Raw genomic sequence first — 12,464 nt, 5'->3', positions numbered from 1 at the left:
TAAATATGAATAAGTATTATTAATATAAGTCTAATAGCACTAGCACATATAAAAAGTTTTTCCGTTAATTATCACTTGTCTGTATTGCATCAGTTCTCAGTTCTTGTCTCTTCTCACAATGGCGGTCTCACACACTCTGCACAGTCATTCATCCAAAGTTTCTCTTCACATCTGTGAAACCTGTCTTTTTTCTGTTGGAGCTTCACAGTATCAATCTCCGAAAGGCTATTTTTTCAAGCAGTACTTTTCCTCCCCCCCCCCCCTTATTGTCCTGCTGTCTGATCTTTCCTTCCGAATATCATTCTGCTCCTAACGCAAGAAGGAAAAAAGAATCAGCTGCCGCTTGTCCTTTGAGCTTAACCCTTCCTTGTTGGAGACTCCCTTTGATTTTTAGCTGCTCTCTGGCTTAATTTTCACCGATCTTCTAGACTCGGCTACATCCACAGCTCACCTGCTACTGCCGTACTGTCTTTTATCTTTCCTTGCCTCTTCGGATCAGCAGTCATGCCTCCGGGTCTGCCATAAGGCCAGCTTCTTCCGTGTCAGGCTTTAGCAGGGGTGGGATCCGACCGGTGTAACTACCAGTTCGGTGATTTATGTTTTGTGCACGCATGCACGTTTCACACGCACGTGTGCCTGACGCGCTCTGTGCATGCATGTGAAACATCAGCTTGCTGCCTAGACAGCTGAGCAATGTGCTGTACGCAGGTGAGCAGCATTTGAAAAAGCACTTTTTTCCTGCTTTTTCAACTGCAACTGTGCCGCGCAAAGCAGCTGAGGTCAGCAGCTGAGGAAATAAAGGTCAGGTAAGAGCCCAGGTGGGCGGGTGGGCCAAAACAGTAGCAGACACAGAACTGGTTCTGTGTCTGCTGCTCTTCACAGCTACCGGTTCTACAGAGCCAGACAGAACCGGTAGAATCCCACCCCTGGGCTGCAGGCTCTCTTTTTCTCTGCTTGTCTCCTTTACTGCTCTTTCATCAGAGTTGTCATAGCCTCAGTCCAGTCAATTTAATGGCATTCTTTTCCCCTTGTCAGGATCAGGAGTTTTCCAGAATCAAACAGAGAGTTTGCAGACTCTCTGTGATCAGCAGAAGTTCCCCGTACCTCCGCCACCTCTCCAAGGTGGCTTGGGTCTAATTGAATCCAATTGGACCTCCTGACCAGAGGTGGTATTCAGCAGGTCCTGACCAGTTCTGGAAAAGTGGTAGTGGAAATTTTTAGTGGTTTGGAGAACTGGCAAATACCATCTCTTGACTGGAGATTTTACAGTATCCTTCCCCTGCCATGCCCACCAAGCCATGCCCACAGAACCGGTAGAAAAAAAAATTGAATCCCACCACTGCTCCTGACAGGTAGAATATGGCGACTTAACACAGAGCCCCATGAAAGCTCGCCATTCTTGCCGCGATGTCAGCTCCACCCCAGCTTTTGGTTTAATTTAGCTTAAAGGCATTTATATTTACAAAACTGATATTTTTTGATGATATTGCAATTTTTATATTTAAATTTATTTTTATTTATTCATTAACTTTGTATGCCACTCACTCACTATTAGTATTAATTCTGTACATCTTACAATATCATAAAAATGGGAATATAAAATATAAAACATTTTAACATTTTGATTTGCACTTACTCATCTGGAGTTCCATCAGGATTGGGATGATTTATGTCTTATAAATATTGTAAAATAAGTAAACGGTAAAAATATGGTTAGGCAAATGTAGGCTCAGATATTGCTTTTATTACTCAAGAGCAGAAATGGTTAAAATTGTCATTTTTAATTTGTTCATCAACAGCAACAGAAAGGTGAATCTAGAGCAAAATTCTGGCCATCCAATATTTTACTTGAGTTCTATAAGGGTCGAATTAAAATAGTTGACAAAAAAGTATTTAAATCAAATTTTCTGACTATTTATTAATCAAATACATGCATATGCTAACTACATGCATATGCTTCATAATTACTGTAACAGAATAGTCAATGATTTAGAGGTATATAAAGCTTTGGTATGACCTAGGAAGGTAATTTAAAATCTTATTTAGGCAGACAATGTTCAGCTGCCCTGTAATTTGTTTATACAGGAGATAGTTGCTCAACCACTGAAAGCCAAAATTTCAGCTACAGGCCAATGGCAGGAATAACCTACTTTCAGCAGTGTGGCTTTTTCTTCTTCATTTGAGCATTGTTCATACCCCAAGCATCCTAGAAACAAAAATGCTGATCAAACTAAGTCATGAATTGCACCTAGGAAATTGCACCCCTCCATGTGCAGCATTTGTTCCAATTTTGTACTGACACTCTGCTCCCATCTCCTTAAAATATTAACTTCTTGGATTGCCAAGTCAATTTTCTTTTGGTTCTTTGATGCAACTCATATAGCACAACTTCAATTTTGCAAATTGTGAATTTTGATCTCTGCAAAGCTTGGGAGTTGGCTACTGTCTCATTATTGCTATCTTAAATTTTTCTCACTTTAGAAAATATTGATTTCCCTAGTTAAGCAATATGCACCATATATTTCTCTCACCACTGCCTTTCAGCTTCTGGAATCAAGTAAACCATTAGTCTTCCCTCTTCATGTCAAGATGTATACTACATTGCAATTCATAATGATTTCCTAACAATTAGAGAGAATAAAATAGAATTGAAGATCAACTGTCAAAGATTGAACAAGTTTTTTCAAATTGAGTAGGTTAAATTTTGTTGCTGTAGTGTATTTTGTGGCAGTATAGCGTTCTTCCCAGGTTTCATTTTTAGATACCTTCATGTATCCAGATGGTGGTTAATTCTTTCTCTTCTCTCCTGTTCTCTGGTCAAAAATGCCACCTTTGCTTTACTGCCTTCATAAATGGATGTTGCTTCCTTTCTTAGGTCTATGCTATTTCCCCGCAATATTCCATTGTGACAGTGCAACTCAGCAAGTCATGCTAGAAGTTCACTTGCCGACCATTTTAGTACAATGCAGGCTATCTTAGATAAAGTGTTATTAAATTATATTTTAATAGCATTATTTACAGTATTTATAATTTGCTTAATTTTTGTCCATAATTTGAATAGCATCTGAAATAGACTACAATTTTAATGTTAGTATGGCTTAAATATATAGCTATGAATATATAGCTAATGGAATGCCACTTCTGTGTCTGTTTCCTTTTTCAGAACTGAAGTGTATCCCTAGCTGGTGCTGAATAAATCTCATGATGGTGGCTGAAACCTTAGGCCTGGAAAGTTCCTCAATATGGGTGCTGGCACTGTTGGGAACTTTTACAGTAACTGCTCTTGGACTGGTGTACAAACTAGGACTGATTTATCAATTCTGGCATCAGGTAAAGCCATTTTACAACAGAATTGTGAAATAAAACAGCTGTCAGCTCTGGAATTTATCGCTGCCATAGAGTTGAAGAATGTGGGAGGGAGTGATGTAATTCAATAGCTTTTAGTAGACAAAATATATTAGTTTGAGAGTTCAAGGTTACAGAGTGTGGCAGCTGGTAATTGAAGCTGCATATTAATTGGTTCATGTGATTTATGAGGTGTAGAGAAATGGGTGGGTGTAGTTGGAATTTTGTGGGAAGTCTGAAAAGAGCTTCAGTTTCGGAATTCCACAGATGTTACCAGTTCCTGGTTTTAATGGAGCACTTTGAGATGATGTCTGTCTCGCAGTTACTGATTGAACCGGATAATTTCTGGAACCTTTACAACAGCTGGAATCATATGTATACAATACATCCTTAGTGGAGGTTGTATTCTTGAAAAAATTACTCAGATAATGAAATATTTTTAGCAGGTAGCTTTTAAGAGACAGTAAAAAATTAAAACTATTCCTAGTTTTTATATATCTACAGTTCATTCCTCTGGTTCTGTATTAGAGAGAATTGTGACAAACAGATTTTTGTTGTATGACTTCTGTTAAATAGCATCAACATGTGTCCTTATCTTTTCTAGGTGGATCCTAAAAGTACCCGGCATGGTGGGGAGATAGTGGCAGAGGTGCTGAAAGCTCATGGTGTGCACTACTTGTTCACGCTGGTGGGTGGACACATCTCCCCCATTTTGGTGGCTAGTGAGAAATTGGGCATTCGTGTTGTGGACACAAGGCATGAGGTGACTGCTGTATTTGCAGCAGATGCAGTGGCCAGACTCTCAGGTATTGCTTTGTACTTCACTTTTTCTGTGGGAGGAATACACAGACCCAATAACACTTTGTTTGATTTTTTTCTGTTGCAGGAACAGTGGGAGTTGCTGCAGTGACAGCAGGACCTGGAGTAACAAATACTGTGACAGCTATGAAAAATGCCCAAATGGCAGAATCTCCCATATTGCTGATTGGAGGGGCAACAAGCACATTGCAGAAGGTAGGCTGCTCCAGCCATAGACCCGGAAGTTTGAAAAAAAAAACAAAGGCACAGTTTGCTAATATTGCTGATTTGTTTTCTTAGATTAAATAGGCTTTCTCCCACAACCTGAATTAGCTTTTGCACAGCATCTGTGTGGTAAACAAGCCACTTTTTATAAATATTTGCATACCTGTTGGTAAAACCAGCTATTTCTATATGAAATGAGTGGGCTTTCAGTTTTTTCTCTCCATTCTTCCGCTTTTCAGGGCAGAGGAGCTCTCCAAGATATTGACCAATTATCTCTATTCAAGCCACTCTGCAAATTCTGTGCTTCAGTAAACACTGTCAAAGATATTGCTCCTGTGCTGCGAAAAGCAATTGCTGTTGCCCAATGTAATACTCCAGGTATGTCCTTGTTCTACTGACTTGGAATTAATCTGGCAAACACCCATAATTACAATTTCTGAGCAGAGGGGTAGCTTGGTAGGAGTGACTGCTGGAATAGGCTTCTTCTGTCCCGTTTGCTAGGATATTTGATTTATATCTCTTTTTCCTTTCATTACCAATCACAGTGATCCCCAACCTTTTTGACGCCGCGGCCCGGTACCGGCATTAGCTGGGCGCCGCGGCCCGGTACCGGCATCAGCTGGGCACCGCCATCTTTTTGATGAAAAGTGCTTCCGGTGACCTCACCGGAAGCACGTTTTCATCAAAAAGATGGCGGCGCCAAGCTCGATGAGCTTTTCCGGGTAGAAATGGCTTTCTACCCGGAAAAGCTCACGAGTGCTAGCGCCGCCATCTTTTGATGAAAACGCGTGCTTCCGGTGAGCTCTACCCGGAAAAGCTCACCGGAAGCACTTTTTCATGAAAAAGATGGCGGCGCCCAGCAAGCCGTGGCCCAGTAGGAGTTGTTCCATGGACCGGTACCGGTCCACGGACCGGTGGTTGGGGACCCCTGACCTATCAGATATCAGGAAGTCTTCCCCTTAGGCCAGTGCTATTATATACCCATGTTTCCCTGAAAATAAAACCTAGCCCGAAAACAAGCCTTTGCCTGATTTAATGCCTGTGCCTAAAATAATCTCTACCTCCAAAATAAGCCCTAGTTAAGCTCCGCCTACCATCTTAATTGTACAAGATGGGGTGAGCTGCAAGCTTAAAAATCAAGCTAGGGCAGGATGGGGGAGGCTGAGATAGGAGATTGATTGGAACACTGACATTAACCCGAATCTTAATCTAAAGAAAATCACAGAGGCTTCTCGCAAAAGCATTGCCGCTGTCCGGGGTCCTGAGCCCCGAAAGCCCCCCAACCTAACAGGTGTAAAGACTTAGGGAAGATGGAGCAGGGAACAGAAACCCCTGAAGGGGCTACCAGATACGCTTCAGGAGATGTTTGCAGAGCTCTCTGCTACCCATCAGCTACTGCAGTAGCCGAAGCAGAGGGAGTGGAGGCCGAACTCTGGAGGGGTGCCCGACCCAAGGAGCCAGTCCTATGGCTGTCCCAGCCAGCTGGACCAGCTACGCAGTTAGAATTGGAGCCCATGATGGTAACCCCAGGACCTCCAGGGGTGTCAGGACACCCCGAGCAAGTGGCAGCCTTCAGGACACCCCGAGCAAGTGGCAGCAAGTGGAGACCATTGAAATCCCTGGAGATTAGCGAGTCCAGAGAATGGAAATTCCAATCGTCGTGGAGCCATTCACTGGCCGGGCTACCCTACAGGTTCGATCAGCTGAGTGTGAAGCCCACAGCTCAAATGTCCCCACACCCATCCAGCCTGGTTGAATTCTAATCCAACCTACATTTAACTTTCTGGGATCCGAGAGTATGGCAGTCCAAAGCGGGGCTTTGGCTTCATTCCACTTGACACTGGCCGGACCAAGGGTCAGCCTCCCGCTTCGGACCCCATCCATTGGAGCAGCAGCCCAGAAGGGAGCCACAGCAGGATGACACCCTGGACCCCTGGGCCACTTAAGCCGAGGCACCAGGGGTGGATCAAGTACCAGTGGATGCCGGCTCCCATCCCACCACCGATCCCGCCAGCTGCAGCTGCCCCACCGCAATTCTTGGCTACCTGTTGAGTAGCCAAAGGTAGAGTTGACACTACCTTTGATGGCACCCCAGGAAAACTGGCCTATTTCCTGAACCGAATCTGGGCTCACATTGATCAATATGGGGCTCAATACCAGTCAGACTAGGACATGATCTCGGTCATTGCAGATAATATGAGAGAAGGGGAAGAAGCAGAATGGATTGCTCAGCTCCATGATGAAGGAGCCTCTGAGTTTGAAGATGTGGATGAGTTTGTGCAGTCCCTTAGGGCCCGATTTGAGGACATGGCTAACCGAGAGGAAGCTGAGGTGGAAATTTGGTTGCCCACGTATACCCAAAGAGTACCAAGACTTAGTGGAAGTCTTTAGTGAAGACGAGTGTAATGTACATCTCCCCCGACCGATTGCACAATAGAATTCATCCCGGGGCAAAACTATCAGAGCCAAAGATGTACTCAATGACCCCTAAAGAAATGGATGAATTGAGGAAGTACATTGATGTCAACTTAGCAAGGGGATTCATCCAGCCCGCCAAATCTAGGGTCGCAGCTCCCATATTGTTTAAAGAGAAAAAAGAAGGGGGTAAGGCTCCCTGATTTTCGCTGGATAAACACTGTTTGCGTACAAAAACACCGACCCCCATCCCCCTCGTGAAGGACATGCTCAACCATCTGGCGAGGGAAAAAGTGTTTACAAAGCTAGACTTTCAAGAAGCCTACTACCACGTGCGGATAAAAGAGGGCAACAAATGGAAAACAGCATTCAATTGCCAGTTAGGCAGCTTCCAGTTTAAGGTCATGCCATTTGGGCTACAGGGAGCCCCCGTGGTGTTTATGCAATTCATTAACGAGGTACTACAAGAGCACCTATACAAAGGAGCTCTAGTTTATTTGTACAATATTCTCATCTTCAGTGAGACAATGGAGGAACATGTCAGACTAGTGCGCCAAGTATTGAAAAAACTCCTATATGCTAAGCTTTATGCCAAGCTGTCAAAGTGTGAATTTCACAAGACCTCCCTAGATTACCTTGGCTACTGAGTGTCAACCAAGGGGATTGAGATGGACCAGGCAAGGTTAAAGCCGTATTGGATTGGCAACTTCATCATACCCGGAAACAACATCCTAACACTATGTGAGATTGAAAGTATTGCAGTGCAGTCATGACTCCTGGTTGGCTGGTCACTTTGGATTTCTAAAGACCCTTCACTTAGTGAGGAGGCAATTTTGGGGGCCAAAAATGAAGGCAGATGTGGAGGACTATGTAAAAAGTTGTTCCACATGCGCTGCCATGAAAACACGACCAGGAAAGCCACCTGGTCTGCTCCAACCTGTAGCTGATCCCAGCCAACCATGGGAAGAGATAGCCATGGATTTTATAGTTGAACTTCCAGAGAGCTGTGGAAACACTATCATTTGGACAGTGATTGACTTATTCTCTAAGCAAGCATATTTCAGTGCTTGCTCTGGATTACTATCTGCTAAGAAACTAGCAAAAATGTTCATCAAGCAGATTTATAGACTGCATGGAGTGCCCCGCTGGATTATTTCTGATCGAGGAATCCAGTTTACTTCAAAGTTCTGGAGGGAGTTCCTGCGGTCCATTGGGTCCTCACAGGGACTGAGCTCTGCTTTTCATCCAAGTACGAACAGGGCCACAGAACGGATGAATACCATGATGGGATAGTATCTGAGATGTTACATAGACTACCAGCAAGATAATTGGGCTGATCTGCTACTTTTCGCAGAAGTAGCCTACAACAATGCAGTCCACAGTAGTACCAGACTAACTCCTTTCCAAGTCATCAGTGGGAAGGACTTTGTGCCTATGTCTGAGTTACCTAGAGAGCCGCCAATATCTAATGTCTCTAACCAAATGGATGGACTCATTAAAACGGGCGGGAAAATACCAAGCGTGCCCTCACCCAAGCCGCTGAGAAACACAAATGTCAGGCGGACAAGCACCGATCACCCCAAGCCTCCTTTAAAATGGGAGATCGGATCTACTTGTCCATTAAATATCTTAAAGTTGCCTACAAAGAAAGTGGGTCCAAAATTCCTATGACCATTTCCCATAGTGAAAGTGGGTGAAGGCAGAGGTGTGGGGGGAAGGCGTGTGATCCAGTCTGCTGGACGCCACACGCAGCAAACAAAGACAGACAAGATGGAATGGGCAGCTGGCTGCAGGAGCCTTGTCCTGCCTGTGCAGCGGAGCTGGAGGACAATGTTGGATGGCGGGGCCAACCTGCATGGTTGGCCCCACCCCACCATTTGCCTTGCCTCACCTGTTCATTGGTAGTGCTGCACAATCTGATGAACAGAGAAGCCAAGAAGGAGGGGCAGGAAAAGGAGGAAAGTAAGAAGGAGAGGATAGATGACAAGGAAAAGGAGAAGGAAAAAAGAGGCAAAAAAGAAGAGAAGGAGTAGTAGTAGTAACCAGGTTTCTATTTGTAAAGTAAAAGCATTAAATTGCACCAGGCTGCTCTGGCTGAGGGTTCTTTCCTGTTGGTGGGTTGGGAGAGTCTGAGAGCCAGATGAGTTCATGGCTGCTAGAAATGTGCTTGCAGCAGCTGCTGGACACAGAATGGGTGGCCCTGTGCCTTTGCCTCCACTTGCTGCCAACTGCAGCAGTCTCAATTGCTGCAAGCAAGTGGCAAGCGCATTAAAAGCGAAAAGCGGGACTCGCCCACTGTCCTTGTACTGCAGAAGATGGTGAAACATAGAGAAGAGCCACCCTTCCTTCAGGAAAGAGCCGGGAGGTGTTTCAATAGCAGGTCAAGCCAGATTTTATTCAGATGACATCCCAGCATGTCTTGGAAAGGAGAAGGCGCAGCTGCTATTGCCCGTGCTGGGGTTTGCACGACAGCAGCAAAAGATTGCAGAATTTATTTAAAAGAGAGAGTGTGTGTGTACGCTTGCCCCCTCCCACTTCCCTTGAATACCATTGCTCCTTATCTAACTCTAAGCAGTGGCCGAGCAAGCAGGGGCCGTGGCGTGGCCCCACCCTCACCCAACCCCCTGCCTTACGTCTAGTCAGGCAGAGAGTGGTTACAACACACGCACACATATGATGATGAGTGAGACAGTCTGTCGCCCTGTGCAAAAAAATTTGAAGCCCCTCCCCTGTCTCTCTTTAAAATAAATCCTGCATCTCTTGCCGCCGCTGTGTAAGCATGGGCAATAGCAGCTGCATCTTCTCCCTTCCAAGACATGCTGGGACGTCATCGGCTTGACCTGCTATTGAAATGCCTCCTGGCTCTTTTCTGAAAAAAGGGTGGCTGTTCCTTATGTTTCACTGCCTTCTGCAATGCAAAGGATGGTGGGTGAATCCCGCATTTCGCTTTTGACATGCTTGTTGCTTGCTTGCAGCAACTGGGACTGCTGTGGGTCCTTTGGGGCAGCTTGAGGGCCTTCCTGGGCTAGGACTAGTCCGCTTTCTTTGCTGAAAGACACATGCGTGCATGTCATGTATGCATGCAATATGCACGCACAGGTGAATCGAAACATCGTCCTCCAGCTCCACCACATGTGCGGGACAAGCCTCCCACAGCCACTCGCCCACTCTGTCCCACCATAGCTGGTGGGCCAGATTGCGTGCTTTTCACCTGCGCCTCTGACTGCTGCTGTTTTGAGGGCTGGACTGGTGATCACAGCACTCCAACTCGCCTGCGCTGCGTGGGCTGTGCAGCCCCAGAGTGTGCTAGCCAAGGGGCTGGAGGGCTGTGGCTGCTGCCAGACATTGTTGGCCCCCATGCACTCGCCTTGTCTTGTGCATGCACCGGGGTGTGTGCTTTCCGGCTGGGCTGATTATCCTGATACCATGCTTCCATGAAAATAAGCCCTAATGCGTCTTTTCGAGTAAAAAAAATATAAGACCGGGTCTTATTTTGGAAGAAACACGGGTAATAAAAAAAACAATGTGATTATAAATGTCTTGTTTGCTTGGTAACAAATAATAAAGATTGGATGTGCTGTTGTCTCATCCAATGATCAAAAGGTTTTAAGTACTGAAGAAATTAAACAAACTACGTATTATTGTTTGACTTTTTAATAGCTTTATTCTGTCATCTTGCTTCACAGAAGATACTAAAATTGCCTTTTCTGTATTAATAATAACTGATGGTTCTTACAATTGAGGGCAAAAAATTAAATATTCCATCAGTGATAATTTTTAGAACAGTATGTGACAGCTGATAAATTGTTTAAGAGAGTAGGAATGAATGCTCGTTGAATGGTCTCACGAAAACCATATTTTTTTAGCATGTTGAAATAGTAAAATAAATTGTTTGTTTACCACCCACCTCATGATCAGGTGACTGTGTAAGACATAATTGTGTTATATAAGATATGGTTATTCATTTAAATACAGATTTTTCTTTAAAGTTTTATCTTTCACTAAAACCTTTGTTAATTTTACAGGTCCTGTGTTTGTGGAGTTTCCTTTGGATATTCTATATCCTTACCATTTGGTTGAGAGAGAGATACTTAGGAATGTTTTTCCCAAGAGCCTGAAAGGAAAGGCCTTGAACTGGTGAGTTGTGAGTTGTTCTCCTTTTGCTATCAGGAAAGATTTTAATGGATCAGTTAGCTCAAACAATGATAGATTGTTGCAGTATAGAAAACCAAGGGGAAGTTCATTAATATATGCATTACTTGCTGCTATGGAATATTTTTTGTGATATATATGTGTGCATACATACACCTACACATATAAACATATACTGTTTCTGATCATTTCTGGATTTTGTTTCTGATTGATCAGGGAAAATATGAAAAAGGACAAAGACAATTCCAGGTATCCAAGGTTATTTTTTAAGATTGTTTTTAAAATTAGATTTTTCTGAGAATCTCTCTACACCAGGGATCCCCAACCCCTGGGCTGTAGTCTACTGCTGGACCTATTTGGAATTGGGCTGCACAAATGGCTGGTCGGAGCACGCACAGCTCAACTTGCAATGGCCCGCTATTTGCGCAAGGACTGCATGCGTACGTGCATCAGCCTGCTTCTCATGCGGTTCAGTTCCTTCTTCTCCCCCCAGTCAAACTGCCAAGCCACAAAGGTTGGAGACCATTGTTCCAGATTAAAACAAACACAACATTTGAAAGATTTCTTTTGTTAACCCTTTCTTTTTATAGGGCAGTTTCTAAATCTGGCTGAGTATTTCAGTGTTTCAGTTTCTTCTTTTTCCTTAATTGTAAGCGTTAATCTGTCCATTTCTGCACATTCTGATATTTTCTTAATTAGACTCTCATCTGTCAGAATCTCATTGTTTTTCCATTGTTGTGCAAATAAAATTCTGGCTGCAGTTAATACATGTAAGATCAAATATATATTCCTGTTATCATATTTTTCCAGCAGAATACCCAATAAAAATATTTCTGGTTTCAAGTCTATATACTGTTTTATCATTTTTTCCAATCAAGTATGTATTTTTGTCCAATTATATTTTGGCTTTTGGGCATGTTCACCACATATGGTAATACAAACCAGGTATCTGCTTGCACTTCCAACATTTAGCGGATCTATCTTTAAACATTTTTGCCAGTCTTGTTGGTGAAAAATGCCACCTATAAAACATTTTATACAAACTTTCTTTATATGCAGTTGACATAGTTAATTTAACATTTCTATCTCACAATTTCTGCCATTTGTTCAATTCTATTGCATATCCAAAGTTTTTAGCCCAAACTATCATTGTCTCCTTTACCTGCTCACTTTCCAGTTTGATACTTAATAAATAGTTATATGTTTTCTTTATCAGTTTTTCATCCCTTCCAATTAAGATCTGGTTCAATTCTGTGAATTCTTTATTAAAACCATACATATTTCTCATATTGAGATTGTATCTGCATTTGTGGCCACCATGCTATGTCCATCCCTTGACTACTAAGTTCTTGCTTGGTTTTTAGTTCCCCATTTTCATTCAGAATATATTTATATCTTATAATATTTTCCATGTTAATAACATTAGGATGTATCAATGCTTCAATTGTGGAAAGCCAGACTGGTATTTTCAGATAATGTTGTTCTTTAATTTTAATCCATACTAATAAGAATGTATTTCTAACATAGTG

At 43.1% G+C, this 12,464-nt stretch overlaps 1 protein-coding gene across 2 annotated transcripts in view; it reads left to right on the top strand.

Moving 5' to 3' along the window:
- The window catches only part of HACL2 (2-hydroxyacyl-CoA lyase 2), an 85,950-nt gene that overhangs the window by 34,090 nt on the left and 39,396 nt on the right, over positions 1-12,464 (top strand). For both annotated transcript variants that reach the window (XM_026679651.2, XM_087957100.1), the window contains 5 exons: positions 3,164-3,330; positions 3,950-4,151; positions 4,232-4,359; positions 4,608-4,746; positions 10,809-10,920. In XM_026679651.2, the coding sequence (XP_026535436.1) occupies positions 3,202-3,330; positions 3,950-4,151; positions 4,232-4,359; positions 4,608-4,746; positions 10,809-10,920 (710 nt within the window). In that variant the 5' untranslated portion in view covers positions 3,164-3,201. The remainder of the gene's footprint in view (positions 1-3,163; positions 3,331-3,949; positions 4,152-4,231; positions 4,360-4,607; positions 4,747-10,808; positions 10,921-12,464) is intronic.

Source organism: Notechis scutatus, chromosome 2 (genome assembly GCF_049901735.1).
Source record: "Notechis scutatus isolate UNSWTSFEM ecotype Mainland chromosome 2, rNotScu1.2, whole genome shotgun sequence".
Classification (NCBI taxonomy): domain Eukaryota; kingdom Metazoa; phylum Chordata; class Lepidosauria; order Squamata; family Elapidae; genus Notechis; species Notechis scutatus.
The sequence above is the reverse complement of the archived record's forward strand: the minus strand, read 5'-3'. Positions and strand labels throughout refer to the sequence as shown.